The sequence below is a fragment of the Musa acuminata genome, chromosome BXJ1-4, assembly GCF_036884655.1.
Source record: "Musa acuminata AAA Group cultivar baxijiao chromosome BXJ1-4, Cavendish_Baxijiao_AAA, whole genome shotgun sequence".
Taxonomy (NCBI): Eukaryota; Viridiplantae; Streptophyta; class Magnoliopsida; order Zingiberales; family Musaceae; genus Musa; species Musa acuminata.
Window position 1 is genome coordinate 12,268,277 of NC_088330.1, and position 23,461 is coordinate 12,291,737.

The 23,461-nt window shown below is 40.1% G+C and overlaps 3 protein-coding genes across 6 annotated transcripts; 2 read left to right on the top strand and 1 right to left on the bottom strand.

The window, feature by feature from the left end:
• Nucleotides 1-133: 133 nt before the first annotated feature.
• On the top strand, nt 134-1,938 carry LOC135583886 (pentatricopeptide repeat-containing protein At2g15690, mitochondrial-like). The gene is made up of 2 exons (XM_065167885.1): nt 134-1,790; nt 1,878-1,938. The coding sequence occupies exon 1, from the start codon at nt 246-248 to the stop codon at nt 1,773-1,775; it is 1,530 nt and encodes a 509-aa protein (XP_065023957.1). The 5' UTR covers nt 134-245; the 3' UTR covers nt 1,776-1,790; nt 1,878-1,938.
• A 14,569-nt stretch (nt 1,939-16,507) lies between these two features.
• Nucleotides 16,508-20,237, bottom strand: LOC103981513 (RGG repeats nuclear RNA binding protein A). The gene is made up of 6 exons (XM_009398264.3): nt 19,848-20,237; nt 19,195-19,621; nt 18,943-19,084; nt 17,085-17,243; nt 16,930-16,992; nt 16,508-16,831 (listed from the first exon to the last, which is right to left on the bottom strand). Exons 1-6 carry the CDS (start codon nt 20,020-20,022, stop codon nt 16,640-16,642), a joined length of 1,158 nt encoding a protein of 385 aa, XP_009396539.1. The 5' UTR covers nt 20,023-20,237; the 3' UTR covers nt 16,508-16,639.
• Nucleotides 20,238-20,689: 452 nt separating this feature from the next.
• Nucleotides 20,690-23,309, top strand: LOC135672441 (inositol oxygenase 1-like). Of its 4 annotated transcripts, none has more exons than XM_065180925.1 (9): nt 20,690-20,816; nt 20,935-21,061; nt 21,314-21,869; nt 21,960-22,022; nt 22,137-22,189; nt 22,267-22,374; nt 22,510-22,658; nt 22,747-22,828; nt 22,917-23,309. In XM_065180925.1, the coding sequence occupies exons 3-7, from the start codon at nt 21,710-21,712 to the stop codon at nt 22,576-22,578; spliced, it is 453 nt and encodes a 150-aa protein (XP_065036997.1). In that variant the 5' UTR covers nt 20,690-20,816; nt 20,935-21,061; nt 21,314-21,709; the 3' UTR covers nt 22,579-22,658; nt 22,747-22,828; nt 22,917-23,309. The 4 variants fall into 4 exon arrangements, with proteins under 4 accessions (XP_065036997.1, XP_065036998.1, XP_065036996.1 ...); XM_065180926.1 differs by having other exon boundaries at nt 21,619-21,869; XM_065180924.1 differs by having other exon boundaries at nt 20,935-21,869.
• Nucleotides 23,310-23,461: the final 152 nt, after the last annotated feature.

Below are 23,461 nucleotides of genomic sequence, written 5' to 3' on the forward strand. Positions count from 1 at the left end.
GCTGAAAGCGTCCCAGGGTTTTTCTAAGTGTGTCCGCCATCGGGCCCAACCTGTTTGCTTGATTGCACATCCATTCACCTGATGGACGGCTTTGATCTGACCAGTTTTAGATGCTTTGCCCACAAGAACGCGAACCGGAAACCCTTCCATGTAAAACCCCGCAGAAAGATCAAACCCCGAACCCGGGGGCGCTTCTGAAGAGCTGATTAGGGTTGTTCCGCCACGGAGCTATTGCCTCCTCATTCATGCTGATCCATAGAGGCGGGAACTCGATGCTGGCCGTCAATCTCTTCAAGTTACGCCTCCCTGGTTTCCCCTTGCCTCTCCTCACGTCCCTGAAGGTCTCGCATGCCCACTCGCAAACCCTCGCCATCCGATGCCTCAGTTCCTCCTACATCGCTCCCAATAGCTTCCAGAGGCACCCTCCTCCACCGCCTCCGCCGCCAACTCATGGTCCACGTCCCTCCGGTCCCTATTCCTACCCGCAAGACCACCGGAATCCAAACCGCTGGCCGCCCCAGAATCAGCACCACCAACGCCCGCCACCACCCTTCGATAGTCATCCCACTGTGGGCGGCCGCTACCCTCCCTTTGCCGGGCGGCCTCCCGTCGACACCGGCCGTCCCCCGGTGGCCGATGTTCCGCCGCCCCCTCTTGCTGCCCCTCCTCCGGGACCCATCGAGCTCGTTGCCCTTGCCCAAGAAGGAAAGCTCAAGGAAGCTGTTGATCTGTTGAACCAGGGCGTCCTCCCTGACCCTCCTACCTTCTTCGACCTTATCGCCTCCTGCTCCGACTCAAAGCATCTCGATGAACTGAAGAAGATTTATGATTTCTTCTTTCGATCCCCTTTCCGTGCCGACCTCCAAATCAACAATAAGCTACTGGAAATGTTCTCAAAGTGTGGTAGTATGATTGATGCCCGCCGGGTGTTCGATCGGATGCCTGACCGAACCATGGACTCTTGGCATTTGATGATCGATGGGTATGCGGTGAATAACCTGGGTGACGATGGATTACAGATGTTTGAGCAGATGAGGAAGGTTGGGGTGTGCCCCAACGAAAGTACCTTCCTTTCCGTCTTAGCCGCTTGTGCCAGTGCCGAGGCAGTGGAAGAGGGCTTTATTCATTTTGATGCCATGCATAAAGAAAACGGGATATCACCACAGGTCGAGCATTACATTGGTCTGATCGAAGTCCTCGGCAAGTCAGGCCACCTTAACGAAGCAATGGAATTCATCGAGAAGCTACCATTTGAACCACCAGTAGCTGTCTGGGAAGCGATGATGAACTTGGCTCGGGCTCAGGGCGATGTAGATCTTGAGGACTGTGCTGCGGAGCTCATGACTTTCTTGGATCCTTCAAAGATTCTTCGGTCCAAGATTCCAACCCCTACAGCCAAGAGGCGATCCGGCTTAAACATGCTGGATGGGAGGAACAAGCTAGGGGAGTACCGGTTGCCCCCAAAGATAGAAAAGAAGGTGGTGAAGGAGCAAGTGTATGTGCCTGACACTAGATATGTGCTCCATGACATTGATCAGGAGGCCAAGGAACAGGCATTGCTCTACCACAGCGAGAGGCTGGCAATTGCTTATGGGCTGATAAGCACGCCGGCTAGGATGCCACTTCGGATCATCAAGAATCTCAGGATATGCGGTGACTGTCACAACGCAATCAAGATCATGTCTAGGATCGTCGGGAGGGAGCTCATTGTTCGGGACAATAAACGGTTTCACCACTTCAAGGATGGGAAGTGCTCTTGTGGAGATTACTGGTGAAGCTGCTTGCTCCAAGTATTTATCCTTAACTTCTGCTCTTTGCATAATTTCTCTATAAATATTTGCTAGTGTTGGTACTTATCGTGGTTGTAATCCATGCAGTGTCATACACTTATACTGGTGTTGAAATAATACTACAAGCTGATGGTGTTAAGTTTGTGAAGTTTAGAGATGTTACGTCTTCAGTGTAGGCTTCTGCTTCTATGTTAGGAGTGACAATAGGGATGGGGCTCGCAACAGGGTTGATTGTTGGAAGTCCTCTAGTAAATCTCTCTCTCTCTCTCTCTCTCTCTCTCTAATATATATATATATATATATATATATATATATATATATATATATATATATATACCTGTTGATTTTTGGAAGTCCTCTAGTAAATCTCTCTCTCTCTCTCTCTCTCTCTCTCTAATATATATATATATACATATATATACATATATATATGATGATGATGATGATGATGATGATGATGAATTCTTGGAAAAAAAATCATCTTTTTGGGTTTTATCTGGAGGTCTTCTTTTTAATATTTTTCAAAGGGCTTCATAATTCTGAAATGTTCCACTAACAAGATAATTGGAGCACGTGTTGGTTACATCGTAGGAACCGATCATAGGATGAACCAATTCATAGTTTCTAAGTTAGTTATAGAGTTGTAAGTGACTTAAAATTCTTCCTTTGTAGTTCAAATTCTTTAACCAATAAAGATATTTATTTAAATTTTAATTTTATATTTGAGGTTTTGTATTTGGTTTTGAGCCAATTGGACTTGGTTTTTGAATAGGACTTACGTTTTGATGGAGCTGTCGAAAATATGATAAGCATATTTAAAAATAATGTAATTGATATAAAGTCTTCCTATTTCTTCTTTCTAAACCAAGAATGATATGTATTTAAAACACTGTTTTTGTATATGAGTTATTTTTTATTGGATTTTAAATTAATTTACCTTGGTTAAAAATGTCTCAATGGAGGCGTCAAAAACACCATTGCTGATATAGGAGACTTTTATTTATTTATTTATATTGTTTCTAAACTAATAAAGATATTTATTTATATACCTATGTATATTTCTAAACTAATAAATATTTTTATTTATATAAATATCTTTATGTAAATATATTTATCTAAAGATATCGATTCGTATTGGATTTTGAATCCATTTATCTTAGTTATAATATTTTTAAGTAGATTTATGGTATCTTGATGGAAGTATCAAAATTAAGTCTAATTAAAATCATTAGCGAGAATTGAGTTGATCCATGGTACACTGATAATGATTCTAAATTGATTAACTAATTCATCTTAAGGATCGATTCACGACATTTTATTTTTGATAGGGAGTATATCATCAGTCAATCGTCATCTGATATATAATTATCACGTGTCCATCTATTTGCCCACGTAGGCAAGGATTGGAGATTGTCTCATTGTAAAATATTTTATGAATATTTTATCCCTTTATGATCAGGTATAAAAGTTCATTTCAAACAAAGTGAAAGGAGAGCTTACCTTTTTTTGACTCCTCGACTCTGTACTCATATCCTTCTGGTTATTAACTTGGGCGTCGAAGGGATCAGATCGAGAAATCTCTCCTGACCTCGATCTTCGTGTAAGTGATATATCAAGAGTTTGGCGTTTTCACTTGGGAGATACCTCAAATAACCTTATGCATAGGAGTCCATGCCACATCAAGCTGATCAAGACATCAACGATATCTTCTCTCATCATTTTGCTGTTGGAAGAAGGTTCCGATGTCGAAGGAATGCTCGCCCATCGACCCTTTTAATGAACGCTCAAGTGAGGATGCTTTGCTCCTAACCCACAACACTTTCACTTAAGGGAGACAGCAACTACCCTTTCCGCATATGGATGTATCCACCTCAACACAAACGCCAATGTGGTATTGGCATTTATTCAACTACCTAGGCATTTCACCCCCGAGGATGACCCCAAACCACCTTCTCATCCCCGTCGAGGTGTTCTTGAACCTTACCCAGCAAGTGTAGACATTAACGGGCATGATACATGCCATTGCTCCACTTTTTTCCCTAGTTAGCCCAACAAGCGACACCACTAGCTCCGTCACGATCACCGACTTAACCACCACCGGCATCGACACCCATTGAGGTTCTCCCATTCAACGTGATGTCGACATCCTAGAATCACATGAGACATATCAAACAATCGATCAAGGGGGCACTTCGCTCCCTAATTGTAGAATTAAGCGGACCACATTACCACTCTACCCTATGTGAATCCGAGATCCAATTGGAAGATTCGACGATGGATTCTCTATGGATTTCAAAAGAAAAATCGATAGTATAGTTGTATTTGCTGGAATAAGTTTTCTGGATAGATAATGAATGAACTCATGGTAATACTTCAATAAGATCGAAAAATAGCTCACCACCAAGTTTAAAATCATAAAGGGATACAGAAAGTTCACCACCCCAAGGAAATTAAACAAGGATACAAAACTTGAAAATAAAAGACTCACCACTTAAGAAAGCATTTAGGAGATACATAGTTTAAGAGAGAACTCCCCTGCCAATATTATCAGTTTTCTGAAGTTATTTCTAACCCCTAAACAATAAAATAAGTACTGCATGAAACAACCCTTCATGCATAGGGAATTTCGAAATTAAATGTTTTATAACTGATAACCAACTTCTTTAATGTGTTTCTTGGTAATGAAGAAAAGCACATTGAAACATATGTAACTTTATCTAAGGAATGTGCTAATGAGTTATTATATTTGAGTGGGCCGAGTTGAAAACTATGAGGCAACATTGTGGGTTGAAAAAAATACCATAGCATCAGCAAGGTCCATATGAGCATATTGTAGCACATTAGGCACTCCCATGTCAATCTCCCCAGGTTGAAAAAGACTTGTCCTCAAGTCCTTGTTTGTTTTGTCAATATGATTATAAAAAGGACTTAAATCAGCTACATTAAATGTTAGGGATATTCCGTAATCTTCAGGTAGCTCGATCTCATAAGTATTTTTGTCAATTCTCTAAGCACCTTGAATGGACCATTAGCCTTCGGTTTCAATTTTTCAAATTTGCCCAATGGAAACCTCTCATTCCTTAGATGAATCCAGACCAAATCACCTGCATTAAACTCCACATGTTTTCTGTGTTTGTTGGCAGCTTGCATGTATCACTTATTTTGCTTCTCAATGGTTGCTTTAATACCCTCATGCAGCTTCTTTATTTGCTTAGCTCTTTCATTAACATCTCCACTAAATTGCTTAGTTGTCGAATGAGGGATAAAGTATAAAGGGCCAGTAGGATTAATACCATAAACAACCTCAAAATGACTCTTATGATGCATGAAACAATTGTAGGTAAACTCAATTTGTGGAAGAATGAGATCTTATTACTTAATGTTCTTGCCAATATAGCTTCTAAGTTTGTTTCCTGAGCTTCTGTTCGTTACTTCAGTTTGTCCATCGGTTTGTGGATGATGTAATTTGTTGAAATTCAAAGAAATACCCAACTTCCTCCAAATAGTTCTCCAAAAATGATTAAGAAATTTTGAATCTCGATCAAACACCATAGTTCTTGGAATACCATGTAATTTAATAATATCTTTAAAATATAAATCAGCAAGATGAGATGTATCATTCGATTTATTGCAGGGAACAAAGTGAGACATTTTTGAAAATCTGTCAACAACAACCATGATAAAATCCTTGTTCCTTTGAGTTCTTGGCGATCCCAAAACGAAATTAAGACTCACTTCCTCCCATGGAGCATTTAGCACTGGTTATGGAGTGTATAAATAAGAATTTTGACTTCTTATTTTTTCCAAATGATACACTCGACATTACTTTACATGTCTCTCCACATCCCTGAACACCTTAGGCTAATAAAAATTTGATTGAACAAGAGCTAGAGTCTTGTCCCTACTGAAATGTCCTCTCAAAATACCACAATGAGCTTCAACTAGAATTACTTGTCTCAAAGAACAAGATAATGAGCTTCAACTAGAATTACTTGTCTCAAAGAACAAGATGGAACACATAATGCATTAGCTCGAAAAAGAAAATCATTAAAGATAAAAAATTGTTGAAAGGAACCTGATTTGTAATTCTGCCATATTGAGCCGAAATCCACATCATTCTCATAGAGATATTTGAATGTCTCAATGTATGATAATAAAGAGTACTTTCTACTCAATGCATCAGCAACTAAAATTTATGCTTAATTATAAAATTATAAGATTGCAAGAACGTCACCCAAGCTGCATGCCTCTTGTTTAGCTTGTGCTAGTGATTAATGAACTTTAATGTCTCATGATTAGAATATAGAACAAATAGCTTGGCAAAAAGATACTAACTCCAATGAGATAAATCTCGAAAAATGGCATATAACTCTTTATCATAGGTAGAATACCTTCTTCTTGTATCATTCATCTTTTCGCTAAAAAAAGCAATGAGCTTTCTGTCTTGACTCAAAACAGTACCAATTCTCATATTAGATGCATCGCATTCAACTTCAAACACATTGTCAAAATTAGGTAGTACTAAGATAGAAGCTTCAATCACATTTCTTTTTAAAAGCTTAAAAGCATCATTAGTCTCACTAGTCCATTTGAATTTATCACATTTCAGACATTCGGTAATTGGAGCGACAATATAGTTGAAACCCTTAATGAATCTTTTGTAAAAGGTGATTAAGCCATGAAAACTCCTCACATCATGCAATGAAGCAGATGTTGGCCAATTGAGAATAGCTTCTAGCTTGCTTTGATCCATTATGATTCCATTTTTCGAAACAACATACCCCAAAAACATCACATTATGAGTAAAAAAATCACACTTCTTTATATTAGCATAAAGTTTTTATTGTCTCAAAATAAAAAAAATCTCTTTAAGATGATTTATATGCTCCTCTTCACTCTTGCTGTAAACCAATATATCGTCAAAGTAATCTACAATAAAAGTCTCAATCCATGGCTTAAGTATATGATTTGTAAATCTCATGAAAGTGCTAGGAGCATTAGATAACCCAAATAGCATGCATAACCAACCATTCATATAAGCCTTCTCTAGTTTTAAATATTATTTTCCACTCATCTCTAGGCCTCATACTTATTTGATGATAGGCACTCCTCAAATCAATTTTAGAGAAAATAAAATCATCACACAAATGATCAAGTAAATCATTTAACCTTGGAATGGGAAAACTATAATTCACTATGATTTTGTTGATGGTGCGACCGTCCACACACTTTCTCCAAGAACCATCCTTCTTAGGCACCAATAAGGCTAGAACCACACAAGGACTCATACTCTATCGAATTAACTCATTTTTTACCAACTCATTCACTTGCCATTGAAGTTCTTCATGTTCCTTGGGACTCATTCTGTAGGCTACCTTATTAGATAGAATAGCCCCCGGAATAAGATCGATATGATGCTAGATGTCTCTCAAAGGTGGAAGGCCATGTGCAATTTCTTTCGGTATAACATCTTAAAACTCCTCCAGGATTAGTTTTATGATTGCTGGTATCTCCTTGTGTTGTTTATTCTCCTCAACTACTACTAGAGCTAAAACATAACCACCCTTGTCTAATTTACCCTTGTATTCACCATAGGATATAAAAGTACTAACTTTCTTCTTTGGTACACTAATTTCAGACGGTTGTAATGGAGCTAAAATAATCTTCTTTTCATTCACCTTAAAAGAATAATATATTTGTAGCCATCATACAACACCCTTCTATCATAATGCCAAGGTCTTCCCAACAGCAAATGACAAGCGTCCATAAGAGCAATATCACACCATACTTCATCTTTATAATACTTTCCAATAGAAAATGAAACTAAACATCTTGTAGTTAGCTTGATGTCATTTTCTTTTTGCAATCAACATAATTGGTACGGATGTGGATGAGGGATTGTGTCCAACTTTAGCTTCCATATCATCTTCAAAGATACCACATTCTCAAAGCTGCCACTATCGATGATCACCAAGTACACATTGCCAAGAGAAGTGCATTTAGTGTGAAACATATTATTTCTCACCCAACTTTCATCCTCGGCGACATAGGACACTTGTCAACTACGTTGTAGTACAATAGACAAACCATGATCAGCATAAGTAAGCTCTTCCTTATCATTATCATATTTTGGTTCATCGTCAGCTTCATCTTCTCTTCCATCACTATGATCTTCAACCAAAGTAACAATCCTTCTATTTGGACAATCTGAAGTAATATGCCCAAAACCGTGACATTTTCGGCCACTTGGGGTAGAATAATTCAGTGTTTGTTTGCTGCCATCAGATCCTTCACCCTTGTCTTGCACCTTTGATACTACCTTGCTTTGGATAGTAGCTTGAAATTTTCTCCTTTTATATAGTCTTCTTTTGACCCATACCGAAAACTTTTTTCAAACTTCTATTGCTTTTCAACTTTTAAAGCTAACTTGCTCACATCATTTAAAAACCAACATGACTACAGTTGAACCACTTTAGCAATATTTCAGACCTCCTAAGTATCTTACAATAGTTTGCTCTTCCGGTTCCACAAGCTCTCCTTTTAACATAAGATTATTGAATTCTACTGTGTACTCCTCCACACTAAGATCTTTTTGCTTGAAATTATGAATTTTGATAAAGATATCTTGCCTATAATTGTCAAGTAAATATTTTCTCTTCAGCTCTCTTTTAATTTTCTCCCATGTCACGATCTTATTCTTCCCCTCACATTCTCTTTGTTTCTTTATATTTTCCCACCAAAATGATTCATTCCGTCTGAGTTTGAGTGCCACAAATTTTACCTTCTTTTGTTCTGGTAGTTTATGAAAATTAAAAATTCTTTCTACTGTATTAAGCTAATCGATAAAGTCATCAACGTTTATTTTACCTTTAAACTTTGTAATATCTAATCTTGGGTTGTATTTGTTCTGTCACTCGTCTTGGACTTCATGTCTTGCTCGAAATCTTCTCGACTCCCTTAGATGAGGAGGCGTATCATCATCATAAGTAATTCTTGGACATCATTTTTATGTTGGTTATGTCTACTTCGAAGTTCTTCAATTATTTCATTTTTTTCTTGTAGACTATGTAGCAATCTTCGTAGCTGCAACCTCAACGACTCAACATCATCTTCATGACCGCTATCTTCACCAACTATATCTTTTCCATTCCACCTTGTCATGATCTTTAGCTTTTAGCTCTGAAATCAAACTGATACCAAGGGGGTTAAAATGTAGAATGGATTTTGAAAGAAAAACCGACAGTGTAGTTGTATTTGCTGGAATAAGTTTTTCGAATAGAAAAGGAACGAACTCATGATAATACTTCAATAAGATTGAAAAATAGCTCACCACCAAGTTTAAAATCACAAAGGGATACAGAAAGTTTACCACCCAAAGGAAATTAAACAAGGATACATAATTGGAAAATAAAAGACTCACCACTCAAGGAAGCATCCAAGAGATGTTAGGATCGAGAGCACTAAGAGGGGGGGGGTGAATTAGTGCAGCGGAAAACTTTCTACGATTAAAACCGAAAGCTGCGTTTGAACGATAAAGACAACTCTATATGAAAGTTGATACTAAGCAAGGTTGCAGTCAATCTATGCAGGCAGTTTGCAGCTATGAAGAAAACCAGAATATCGGCGCAAACTGAAATCCGACGTTCGTACGAAGAAACAGATTTACGTCTAAGTGCCGATTCGTAAATCACTTGTTTAGATAAAACGCAGTTTAAGCAGAAGTATAAAGATAGTGTGCTGCTATTGTACAGCTCAAAAAGTAATATGCAAAAAGCAGATTTACGTCTAAACGCAGATTTACGTCTGAACTTTGAAACTCGTTTGTAAAATCGCAGAAGGTAGTATGCAGTTGAAATCAAGACGTAAACGTAAACTGAAATCTGATGATTGTACGAGGAAAGTCGATTTACGTCTAAATGCAGTTTTACGTCTAAATGCATATTTTCGTCTAAACCTTGAAACTCGTTCGTAAAATTGCAGAGGGCAGTAAGCTATTGAGAAGTTTGCAGTGAAGGTAAAATACTCAAAGGAAATGCAAACCGCGATTTAGAGTGGTTCGGTCAATCTTGACCTACTCCACTTTTGGCTTCCTCCACCGACGAGGTCACCGACGTCAACTAGAGGCCTTCCTTCAATAGGCGAAGGCCAACCACCCTCTTACAGATTCACTCCTTTTGGCGGGCTTAGGAGACAACCCTTACAGAAGTTTTTCTCTCCTCTCTTTACAACTCAAACTTGAAGAATAGAAAGAGGAGAACTAGCAGTTTTGAGCTCTAAGAAACACAGAAAGACAGCAAGATTTCGAGTGTGTGTTCTGTGCTTTCAGTGCTGAATGAGTGGGGTATTTATAGGCCCCAACCCAATTCAAATTTGGAGCTCAATTATGTCAATTCCCGGAATTCCGGGATCAGGCGGTTGCACCTCCTGATTGGGGCGGTTGCACCGCCTGGCAGAGCTCGAAGACTGAGCCTCTGGGCGGTGCTACCTCTGTCAGGGGTGGTTGCACCTCTCTGCCAGAGCTCGAAGACCGAGCTCAGGCGGTTGCACCGCCTGACTGGAGAGGTTGCACTGCTTGGCAGAGCTCGAAACTTGAGCTCTGGCGGTGCTACCTCCTGACAGAGGAGGTTGCACCGCCCAGTCTCGCTCGGAGACTGAGCCCTGGGCGGTTGCACCTCTTGGCTGGGGCGGTTGCACCGCCCAGTCTCGCTGGGAGACATAGCCTGGGCGGTGCTACCTCCCTGCCTGGGCGATTGCACCTCCCACAGCAACCTGGGTCCGAATGGGTTGAACCATTCGACCCAGTTTGAGTTCTTCAGGGGCCCAATTGCCCCAGGATTAAGCTAATGGGATCACCTCCCATTTCTAACTTAATCAAAGTGCTAACTACGATTATTTCCTAAGACATATTCTGCAGCTTGCTTCGGTGCGTCACTCGCTTCTTCCGGCGAGTTTCCGGCGAACTTCCGTCGATCATCCGATGAACCCTCGGTGATGCTCCTACGGACTTCCGGCAAACTCCTGGACTGCGACGATCCACTTGGCAAGTTCCGACGAGCTCCTTTGGTAAGCTTCTGGACTTCTCGGATTTGTTCCCGCAGAACCTCCGACGACTGTCCGAACTTCCGTCGAGCTCTCGAACTTCCAGCGTGATCATTGTCATGACTCCGGCACAACTCCTACTGCATGTCTTACTTTCATCATAGTTAATCCTGCACACACAAAAACAAAAACTTCGATCGAGACAATTAATCCTAAGCAATTAACCAAGTTGTCCGGCATGTCATTGGTCCCTCGACGCTTCGTCCGATTCTTCGGCGCATCATCCTTTCCTGCAGCCTATTGCCCAATCGGCCAGTTGACTCCGCAACTCCGATATCCTTGGCACAATACCCGCTCTTCTTGGCCCGATGCCCGAGTCCACGACCCAAAGCCTTCTGTCGATACGTCGACCGATCCACCGGCCCGACGTCCAATCTTCTGACATGTTCTTCCGGCACAACATGATTTTCCTGCTTTAATTGTCTCATCCAGATCGAAGCATCCTGCGTCACTCAAAACGCAGATTAAATCATAAACATATATCAAGTAGTTTCATCATCAAAATACGAGATTCAACAAGAGATACAGAGTTTAAGAGAGAACTCCCATGGAACTTCTACCAATATCATCAGTTTTCTGAAGTTCTTTCTAACCCCTAAACAACATAATAAGTACTAGTGAATGAAACAACCCTTCATGCATAGGAAATTTCGAAATTAACTATTTTACAACTGGTAACCAACTTATTTAATATATTCCTTGGTTATGAAAAAAACGCCTTGAAACAATTGTAACTTTATCTAAGGAATGTGCTAATGTGCTGTCATATTTGAGTGGGCTGATGAGTTGAAAACTATGAGATAATATTATGGGCTGAAAAAAATATCATAACATCAACAAGGTCCATACGGGCAGATTGTAACAAATTATGCACTCCCGTGTTAGAGTTCTAGTAATATAAAGGGGAAGTGCTAGTCTATACCACCTTGCGTCAGTTGCCATTTACCCAGAAAATCTAAATCGATTCTAACAAACTTCTGCCTCCCATTGTTGGAGGCATTCAATGATAGTGCAGACCTGATGGAGCACATTGCAGCTTTAGTGCTCAAATGTTGTTGTATGTCACTTCGAATGTGCTAATTTATTGCACCTTTTTTACTACGTTAAGAAGCTTAGTATTAGAATGGTACGACCTCCGAAAGCTACTTTCCATCGGTTCTTTTGTCCAACTGGTGAGAAAGTTTGAATTTCATTTCCTCAAGAATATACACCCGAGACCGTCGATAGCAATGTTTTTCGGACTTAGGCAAGGGGAGGAGGAGACTTTGACAGACTTCGTCGCATGCTTCACCAATTAAATCTGAGGCGTGATAGATACTCATTCGTCGCTCATAATACATACCTTCATAATGGGGCTCAAGCCCTCTTGTCTCTTCTGGTTATTGGTGGAAAGGCCACCAACGACAATACCATAAGTACTTCAAAGGGCCAATCAATACATTGTCATTGAGGCAATAGTCTCCAATAAGCATGAGGAGTTACATAAGTTCGAAGGAAGAGCGACCACATCTCATCCCGACCTTGAGGTCGCCACGACGAAGGAGGTATGAATGACCTGAGTTACCTTGCCCAAGGACGGAGCTGACCCTTGAGATCGACCCCTGAGTTACCTTACCCGAGGTCCAACAATGACATCTATTTGTCTTCTGATTGGCCCCTAAGATTAAGATGATGGCTCACGATGCCTTCAGATGAATCGCTCAAGGTGCTCTTGTCGTATGAATTCCTCGATCTATTCCTTCTGGTCGTGGCAATCTTTCATGTTATAGTCGTAATCATGATGGAAATAATAATACTTGGATTTGCTTCTTTTTTCGAGTGGAGTTCTCATTGGTTAAGGGTCTTTGAGCAAACCTTTCTCATTTATTTATAAGAAAACTTTCATCTTGGTTAGGTTCAGTGTGGTTAACTTAGAACTTGTTCAAAATAGATCATACTGTTCGCCTCTCCTTTATCATGGTGACCTAGGGCTGGGGGTGGATTATAGTCGCTCTTGTCATGGTTTTTTGTAATGTTCCTTATGCTTACTTGAAACCATGGCATCGACAGCGATGTACTAGTTGGCTCTTTGAAGTACTACTGGCATCGTCGTTAGTGGTCTTTCTACTAACGAATAGAAGAGGTGGGAGGGGCTTTAACCCCATCATAAAGTATATTAGATCACGAGTGAGGAGTGGACGTTGTCCATGCTTCGTATCTCATTAATAAATCGATTGACAAAGTTCGCTATTGTCTCCTCTTCTTGTCTTAATCCTAGAATCATTACGGTCATGGACCTCGGGCATACATTCCTAAGTGGAGCTCGGACACTTTTGCTAGTTGAGCAAATGAACTAACAAAGTGAGGTTTGAGACGATAATACCACACTCTTGTTGATCTCCTTGGGGTAGTTAGGAAGCCACAACATATTAAGGTGTTTGATATATATATATACATGAGTATGTATATATATATATACATGTATATATACATGTATATATATATATGTATGTATATATATATATATGTATGTATATATATATATATGTATGTATATATATATATCTATATATATATATATGTATGTATATATATATATATGTATGTATATATATATATATGTATGTATATATATATATGTATGTATATATATATATATATATACATGTATATATATATACATGTATGTATGTATGTATGTATGTATATATATATATACATGTATATATATATATATATACATGTATATATGTATGTATGTATGTATGTATGTATGTATGTATGTATGCATATATATATGTATATATATATATATACATGTATGTATGTATGCATATATATATGTATATATATATATATACATGTATGTATGTATACATGTATGTATGTATGTATGTATGTATGTATGTATGTATGTATGTATATATATATATATATGTATATATATATATATATGTATATGTATATATATGTATATATATATATATATATATATGTATATGTATATATATGTATATATGTATATTTATATATATATGTATATATATGTATATATGTATATATATATATATGTATATATATATATATATATGTATATATATATATATATACACATGTATGTATGTATATGTATATATATATATATATGTTATATATATATATATATATACATATATATACATATATATACATACATATATATATATATACATACATATATATATATATATTGTGATGTCCTTAGATCTGTGCAATGAGAATCGGATCGTAATGATATTACGATAATGAGACCGATTCACCTTTAAACACGAATCCTAAATAATCCCGGTCATAGTAGGTTACTCGAGAGAGACGAGAGACTAGTGTGTTGTATACCCGTCCATATGTTGAATACAGCTAGTCTCATAGCCGCTTGTGTGGGGAAACTAGAGATACAATAACGATGCTCATTGGGGAATGAGTTCACTGATTGATTCGCTTACAGAATAATGAATGGTTGACGATGCCTTATTGTTAGACAACGATTTCATAGTCCTAGTGGTGTATCTGGTCCTTAGACTTGAGATACCAAGGATGTCTTGTATGAGTGCTCCATTCTTTGATACCGGACTTATAAGTTTAGATGTCCTAGATCTAACACAACCGGTCATCAGGAGTGATAGTCAACATTATGAGGGCTATTAAGTGTCGTTAGAGGATCATCCACTCTCGGTGTTATGAGAGGAATGTCCTATGTGTTCTTGCTCAGACAAATCCCTAGCCATGGTCATTTGGATTGAGAGAGAAAGAGTTCTCCGAGAGAATCCGATTAGAACGAGACTTGAGTAGAAATCGTATGGGTCTAACAACACTATGCTCAGTATACGGTCTCTAGAATATTAGATGAATGAGGGACTATAGGTACATGGTAACTAAGGACATACAAGTCCAATGGATTGGATTCTCCTGTATCGTATGGGGACTGCGACGCAGTAGCGTAGTATATCTGCAGTCGATGAGTCGAGTGAATTATTATAGAGATAATAATTCACTGAGCTAGAGGTTCGGATATGAGATATCCGTCGGAGCTCGTATCTTATTAGATATCTAATCAGCCCTTGAATTATTGGATCTTATGGATGAGATCCAATAAGAGCCCATGAGAAATTATTGGATAAAGATCCACTAATATAAGAGGCTTGGGTAGTTGGATGGAGATCTAGTACCCAATAGGGGAAGATTCATTAGGGTTAAGTTCACAAGGGACCTCTATAAATCAGAGGGTTTCAATAGTTTATATGCTAGAGCTTTATGCTTCCTCTCCTATTCTTCTCCCCCTCTCCACCTTAGAGTAAGCCTGGAGTTTGAAGGAGTGTCACGTAGCCCTTGCTGTATGAATCACCGTTAGAGAGGAGGGCGCTTGACCTCCTTCACTATCTCCTAGAGATCTGTAGGGATTCAGGGATATACGATCTCCCTAGGTAACACAATCTATCTCATACGTGGTTTTCTATTTCACGGATTTTTGTGCACCAATCTTCACACGACGACGAAGATATCTTTGGGAATTGAGGATTTAGTTTTTTGTTCTTCTGTTGCGCATGTGATGTCGCCCCAGATATCATGGAGGGGACAATTTAACTCACTTGAACTGTCCCTTGATCTTCTTGGAATATGTTGGTAATCGATTCGAACTGTCCTTTGATCTTCATGAAATATTCATGTGGATTGATCTTCATGAAATATTCATGTGGATATTCCGTATGAGAGGCTGATCCATTACTGATCCAAACTGTCTTTTAATCTTGTTGGAATATTTCTATGAATCTTCCGTAACCAATCTGAGTTAATTCGTAACCAATCTGAGTTAGTTCGATAGCTCGAAGATTGACCCAAGCCTTTTTTTGGACCTCGACCCCTATGATTAAAAGAACATCAGTCCTTATATAGTAATTGCATGGTGACTGATAGCTAGCTGGTCGTATATTCTCTATAAGCTCACGATCGATGCATCGTTTAGTTTGACCTTCGATTTCAACCTAATGTCAATAACATTTTTTAAATATCCTGTGCATCCACAATTTAAAATTTTCATTGCTTTAATTGATGAGATAAAAAGAATAAATATTTTTTTTTTGAAAAAACCCCATCAAACACAAACCCCTAGAGGTTGAAATAAGATACCCGACTGCTATTGACGGTTAAAATCCTTGTTGCCAAAAGCAACAGCGAAGCCACAGTCGAAGAGAATGAAAGGTAGGCCTGGAGGAAGAAGAACAGCACCTTCATCCAACCAACTGATGATCTATGAACCCACCCGATGGCCAACTTGACACCAACTGATATAGTAACCATCTCTGACCAATCTTAACTGGCTGTTTCGGCCATGACAACAACAAAAAATAAATTTCTAGTAGCTGCAACAAAAAATGTTAGACTAATCCTTTATAAGCAGATGGGCATGGATGCCATTATTTGAAATCCTAAATCTTCTACGAGCAGAAATAAATGATTCCAACTGCTCCACCTTGATCTTTAATTAGAAAGTTAAAAGAATGTCAAAAATGGTGGGAATGAGGCGATGCATAACAAGAGCAGGTCCTATAACATCTTAGCAATTGCCAACACATGCTCAGATATACATATCAGTAAACTGAGACTAAAACAACGAACAGCAAGCATCCATCATATTATTGTACTGAAATCCTCTCACAACCCATGAATAATTAAAGTGACTATCACCATGATAGCGGAAATAAAGACAGACAGGTTTTCTTTGAGCTCGCTGGCTCTCACTTCCCTCCGAGGGTGGGGAACTGTCCAGGATCCTCAATTGATGGAGCAGCAGCTGCTGCAAAAGTTGAACCCTCGCCTCCAAAGCCGCTACCAAATTGTCCGCGACCACCTCGCCCCCTTCCGCGGCCACGGCCACCGCGGTTTCTCTCTCCCTCAGTTGGCTTTAAAAACTCATTGATGCTCATGGACTAACAAGGAAATATTGACAACCGTCAAAGAACATAAGAAAATGTGGCTACCAGAGCTTTATGAGAAAAAAAAACACCTGATGGGCGAAACTGCATACCTTTTTGCTCCTTTCATCCCGATCAATGTTTTCTTTTTTTTTTCCGATATCCTTATCAGAACCCTGTGGAATAAGCAGTAGATCAACAGGCTTGTCCTAACATAGATGTCATGCATGATGACAAAAGAAAAGGAAAAGAGCCACAGCACACTTACAAGCTTAACGAAAACATCATCATTTCCTTTCTTCACCGAGAGTTGCTTCATTGACTGCAGTTCCTCGTCAATTTCAACCTTTCTCTCTTCATTCTTCATTGCAAGTAATGCTTTTCTTTTCTCCTCCCTCACTTTCTCATACTCCTCCAAAGTCATCTCCTACTCATTTTAAGTCAAAAATACATCACTACAAGTGTGGTGCTGTAAGAAGCGTATGCATCCTAACAGACAAAATAAATCCTTCACAGTCAAAGTTTCAACTACCGAAAAAACTACAAGAGTTGGAATCACTAAATTGGGTTGCAAGTACTACACAGTTTGATATTTTATTTGCAAATAAAAGAGAGGCAGCACTCAGATAATGGTATTAAAAGCATGGCCCAGCACTCAGGAACGTGGCAAATGTCAACACTCTAGATCCGATATCAAAAGCATTACTCGAAGCCACAATCTTTTCTCAATCTCGTATCCTTATCTTCAAGTACAACATTTCATATCCAAGTGAATACTCCAAAAGTCATGGTTCTCGCCTTGAAATTTTAATAGGATTTATGCCCATCAAAAAAAATTTAGACATCTTGAATTCTTGATAGATCATCGGTCAAACAAACTAACAGATGTTACCAAGATAAATAAACAATATTAAATATAAACAATGATAGTTATAAACAAAATAAAGCACATCTTAACTGAATGTATAAATTAGTACTTGAGCCTCTAAAGATAATATACCAATACAACCATTAAAAGATACAGAAACCTCTCGCCTTTCTGCCAAAACTCATCAGGTATACAAAAGTTAGAAACTACAAAAATAAAATCATTGAAGCCAATATATATACAACTGAATTTGCAATGCGAATAGAGTCAGACTATCACAATATACAGCAAAAGTTTTCCATTTAGACAACTATTTTTTACTTCATTCAACAACATAACATGCAGACAAACCATCATAACAAACTAGGCAACATGCTCATACAGAAAGTTACAATTACTTAGGCTTTAAACACATCCATACAATCACATAAAAAATGTACATATTTATATCATTTTTTAAAATTTTTATCTCTGTTCTTCTGGAACTTGTAATGGGCCTGCTGCTTAACAAATGACTTAAAAGATTCTCTTAATCTCTTGATGCAACTCATTTATCAAAAGCTGTGAAGACAAAAAGAAGCCACTCACTCAAGAGCCTGAGATCAGATACATAACAGGAAGGACTGATGAAGTATTATTCAATCATCCTATATTCTATTATTTTCAAAGGTATCAAGAACTGGACAGGTCAAATGTGCAATCATAGTGAATGTCAAACAAGAATAGACATGAATGGGTTTTTGATAGGCATGACATTATTTCAACTTCAATAGTAGTTATATAAGGCACTTAAATGAGCACAATGCTATACAAAAGGTGAGTTAATAGTAGAAAACAGATTCCACATTACCACTAGGAATAATTAGTTCACACTTAGTAATCAAAACGTTTCTAGTCAAAGTAAGTTCTAGAAGTTTATGTATAATTCAATGAGCTAGGTGCTCATTCTGTGCAACATAGAATACCCATGTAACAGCAGTATAATAAACTACAGCAACTACAGGGGAACAGGAAAATGTGACTCATTTGTTACTGTCACAGCATTTATTGCTGCACATCATGCTAGTATATAGCAAATGCAAAAAGATTTATGATAATGCGACACACAGAGAAGTAATCCACTGTCTTATATCTTCCAAAATGGCTATTCAAGTATTCATGTACAAGTGTTAAATTAGATTTTTTGGCAAAAAAAGAGATATTCTATTATTTCTATGTGCAGTGTGAAACAAAGTTTTGTACAGTGGTACTCACTCACCTTATCTTCTTCCTTCTCTTCACCTTCATTTGGTGCACCCTCGTTGTCTTTGTTCACCTCAGGTGATGGCACCTCATCCTGCTCTGCCTGCTTTTCGGTTGCAATAGTCTTATCATCAGCATTAAGAACTTCTTCCTTTTCCCTACCAACATGAAAGGGTTCACAGTTAAAACGAAATGTTACAGAAATAACAAGCTAATATTATAAGGTTCCCCTCACTATACATCCTAAGAGTGAGTAATCAAGTCTCACTGTGCAATATCATCATCAGTTGCAGCTCCCCAGTTTCCACGGCCAGCTCCACTGCGTTTCATCTCATACCCACGACCTGTTCCACTCCGCCGATCGTACATCCTCCGTGGAGGACGTTCAGAGTCATCTACAGCCTCCCCATTCCTGTATCCACCACGTCCACCATATCCACCGCGACGTCCACCACTGAACGGTTGACGCGGCGGCCGATCCCTCTCCTGAAGCCTACCAGCGTCACCATCTTCACCTCCTCCCGCACCATCAGCACCTTCATACACTCGCGAAGCTCCACCGGTGTTCCCATTTCCAAAATCACGATTTTGAATCATCGGACCTCCTCGTCCACCCCTACCACGGACGGGGCCACCTCGGCCAGCCCCGCCACGCACTGCCCCAGTATTACTCCTCGCATCCCTTACCTCTCTCACTGCAAGATCAAATAGGATCCGATCAGATAAGCACTATGGCAAGGCGCAAAACGTATTTCAACCGGAGAAATAACGCACAAAACACGCAGCTTTAAAGCAGACAAACACGTCCGAGGCAAGAAGCTTCACAAGAAACCAGATAAGTTCCAGATTTGCACGGAAACTACGACAAAAGAAACTCATTTTTTCCCATAAGACGAATTCAACCAGATCAACGAGACCGACCGGCTTGAGCAGGAGGGAGAGGCTTGGTCGGAAGCTTTGCCGGCGCGTGAGGTGCGGCGGCCGCAGGGGCAGTGGGCTTCTTGGAGGCGATCTTCTGCTGATGGGCGGCGATGAGTTGCGTTGGGTCCTCGCTGTCGTCGTCTCCGAGGAGATCGAAGGGGTTAATGCTGGCCATCTCCGCAAAAGAATCTTCAAGCGCCGGGGTCAGATAGGCCTTAGAGAAACAAAGAACTAGAAGAACACCAATCTCCGCGCCTCGACGATCTCCATGGGAATCCTAGAATCGGCGGCAAGATGTCTCGATTGAGCCGAATAAAGCAGGTTTCGGTGGAAGGGGCGGAGAGAGTGCAGATAAGCGACGCAAAAAACCCTAGCCGCCACGCCTAGGATTTACTTACCATATATATTTCGGTAATTAAATGACCAAGATAGCCATTGCTTGCAGGCTTCTTAACCAGATTACTTCCTCGTATAAGATGATAACCATGGGTTTTTTAGTCATAAAAAAAGATGTTTCATCGGGCCGACGCCCGTGGGATTCTTACGGTTCGCGTCGCGAGACAAGGGAATGCTCGTGGCAAGAAAATCTAGACCGTTATATTATGATCGTGCGGACGAGATCCGTTTAAATCTACGTTCGCGTCTCGTGGCGCGACAGGTTTGGTCGTCGACGGATGAGACGGTTGTCTCAACGGTGGCGATTGTTTTACTACATTATTGTGACATGTATTCTTTGTCTTCATTAATATGGGCCCCCAGAATGACCCATTAAGTCGGCCCAAAAGCGAAGTGGTTGGCCTTAGAGGTAATCCAGTAAGATCTTGGGGAATCGTAGGTGATTTAGACGGGGGCAGTGAAGCATAGGAGGCCATCGAAAGGCCTACCGCTCAGTGTTCACGTCACTTAACTGGTCCGGCGAATAGTGTGTGAAGTCTCTCCTTGGAGACACCATGACGGTCATCGAGCCCGGTATGATGTTTCTCTCCGCACATCCTTTGCGCTTCTTCCAGTTTCATGTTCTCAGTTGTATGTTGAGGAGAATGATCCTGACAGCAGTGCGTCTTTGTTTCATGTTGATTTGCTCTAGATCCGGTTCTTGAGGAGAATCCCATAGCCAACAACGTGAATGTGGAGGGCTCGGTGGAAGAAAAGGAACGCCTTCTTGATGGAGGATTTGTAGTCCTCGGCAGCAACGCCTGTGGTCATTCCTTCAGGTATATGTCACCTTCTGTCTTCCTCGTCACGAACCACGGTTTTGATTTTGGTATCATCTGGTCCCGATGCTTATGGATAAATATATCTTCATCATCCATAAATGGTTTGTGATTGATGTAAGATTAGGTCACCTTCTTCAGGTATATGTCACCTTCTTCTTCTTCTTCTTCTTCTTCTTCTTCTTCTTCTTCTTCTTCTTCTTCTTCCTAACCGGTTCCTGTTTTCATGGTGATGCGGGGACTATGAGAAAGAGAGCGAAAGAAGAGCAACAGTGGAAGAGTTCTACCGTGTCAATCACATCTACCAAACATATGCTATATGGATTTGTCTTATACAACTTTCTTTCTCACGGTGATGATTTCTGTATATGCCAAAAGTTCCATTCGAAGTTGGATACGTTTTGAACGATCTAAATTGTTTAGATGTCTGCAACGTCAAACCTCCAAAGATACGGGGTTCCATTGTTTTTCTTTTGATGTTGTTGTCACGCAATTGCTGCGTCTGCGTCGGGCTATTATTCGATCGTATATCTTTTGATGTTCACCTTGTTTTGAAGTTAATTTTACGTGACTGCGGTTGATGCCTGCGGCAACGCGAAGAAGAAGAAGAAGAAGAAGGAAGAGTATGGAAAGCTGCAGAAGGCGGAGATGAGCAGATGGGACTGCATCGAGCTTCTGAATGAGATAGTCGACGAGAGCGATCAGGACCTCGATGAGCCCCAAATCGAACACCTTCTCCAATCCGCCGAAGCCGTTCGCCGAGACTACCCGGATCAAGATTGGCTTCACCTCACTGCCCTCATCCATGGTATCTTAAGTAAATCGATCATTTCTTTTCGCGAGACTAATAATTAAGAGTTGTAGCTGTTCAATTACTCATTCGTTTGTGCTGTGGTAGATCTTGGAACAGTACTGATGAACCCCACGTTCGGTGGAGAGCCTCGGTGGTGTGTTGTTGGTGGTGACTGGCCTCTCTCTCTCTCTCTCTCTCTCTCGCGAACGAACGAAACATTTGGATCTTAGTCGGCTGCAATCTGTCTCTTCTGTTGATATTTTATGTCCCTTCATCACACAGGTGATGCGTTCCCACTGGGCTGTGCATTGGACGAATCCATAGTTCACCACAACGTAAAGTCATCTGACTCACTCCACAGCTAACTCCATGCCACCTCCCTTTCTCTCTTTCGTTTACCTTTTACGTGCAGTATTTTAAGGAGAACCCACTGTTACAAACGAGATTGGGGGTGTACACCGAGAACTGTGGGCTCGACAAGGTCACCATGTCTTGGGGTCACGACGAGTACATCTACCTGGTTGGTCTCCCATTCTTCCCTCGTTTTTCCTCGTGCGCCTCTCCTTCTCTCTCTACGGATTCGTTTCTGCTATACCTGCCTGCATGGGATTCTCGTTGTTCTGCTACGTACGTATGACATTCGTGAAAGCAACAGGTGATGAAGGGGAATGAGACGAAGCTGCCTCCTGCTTCCTTCTTCATCATGCGGTTCCACTCCTTGTAAGCGTTGCACCGATCCGGTGCCTACACGTATCTCATGAACCAGCACGACAAAGAGATGCTCAAGTGGCTCCTCGTCTTCAAGTTAGTTCTTTCTACCTCGTTCAACTGCAATGAGCTCGTCTTCTGTATTTTGGTAGAGTAAAAGACTAGTAACATCTGCAATGTGCAGCAAGTCCGATCTCTACAGCAAGAGCAAAGTGAAGATAAATCTGGAGGAAGTGAAACCCTACTACCTCTCTCTCAGTGACAAGGTTAAGTGGATGACTAGTGAGGTCGCACACCATTGTTCTCTTAAACGCGACAGGCCGATGACTGACTCGATCATCTCTTCTGGTGCAGTACTTTCCGGCAAAGCTGAGATGGTGAATTGCAGCATCACCATGAATAAAGCTACTTCTGGTTTTACGACAGTAGCCTCTAAGGGTTGCAGCCGTGTTAAGGTGTTCTAGTGATCATCCATGCATGTACTGCTTGGTGGCTGCTATCTAATAACATCAACTTGCTTAAGATGGAGTAGTGAGGTGAATGATTCAAATGGATAATATCTTGGTGGTCCCTTTACTTGGTTGTTCTTCGTATTTCATCTTGCCACTCGATCCTAACTATGATGTCATTTTGTCTGAGATTGGATGCAGCGGGACTTGTCTCGACATCTGTCATTGGGTTGATTAGGACTGTGCACCTCTATCCATTGTAATAAATTGACATAATGAGTCATTATGGCCCTCAGAAAACAACATTACTTTCCTGGGAAACACATGTAAAAAGGCCTTAATGAAAATGAATCTCAAAGACTTGGATCACAGAATTGCTGATGCAGCTGTACAACAAATGGGCTGCCACGGTTGTGGTTCCAAAACTAATGGTTTGGATTCTTAGTTTTT

What these genes read in the sequence shown, in the direction of transcription:
- LOC135583886 (XM_065167885.1), top strand. Translation starts at nt 246, where the DNA reads ATGCTGATCCATAGAGGCGGGAACTCGATGCTGGCCGTCAATCTCTTC.
- LOC103981513 (XM_009398264.3), bottom strand. Translation starts at nt 20,022, where the DNA reads ATGGCCAGCATTAACCCCTTCGATCTCCTCGGAGACGACGACAGCGAG. An exon ending in TCTCCCTCCTGCTCAAGCCG is followed by an intron (nt 19,622 to 19,847) that starts GTCGGTCTCGTT and finishes TTGATCTTGCAG; the next exon opens with TGAGAGAGGTAAGGGATGCG. An exon ending in ATGATGTTTTCGTTAAGCTT is followed by an intron (nt 16,993 to 17,084) that starts GTAAGTGTGCTG and finishes CTTATTCCACAG; the next exon opens with GGTTCTGATAAGGATATCGG.
- LOC135672441 (XM_065180924.1), top strand. Translation starts at nt 21,710, where the DNA reads ATGAGCAGATGGGACTGCATCGAGCTTCTGAATGAGATAGTCGACGAG. An exon ending in TCGGTGGTGTGTTGTTGGTG is followed by an intron (nt 22,023 to 22,136) that starts GTGACTGGCCTC and finishes TTCATCACACAG; the next exon opens with GTGATGCGTTCCCACTGGGC. An exon ending in ACGACGAGTACATCTACCTG is followed by an intron (nt 22,375 to 22,509) that starts GTTGGTCTCCCA and finishes TGAAAGCAACAG; the next exon opens with GTGATGAAGGGGAATGAGAC.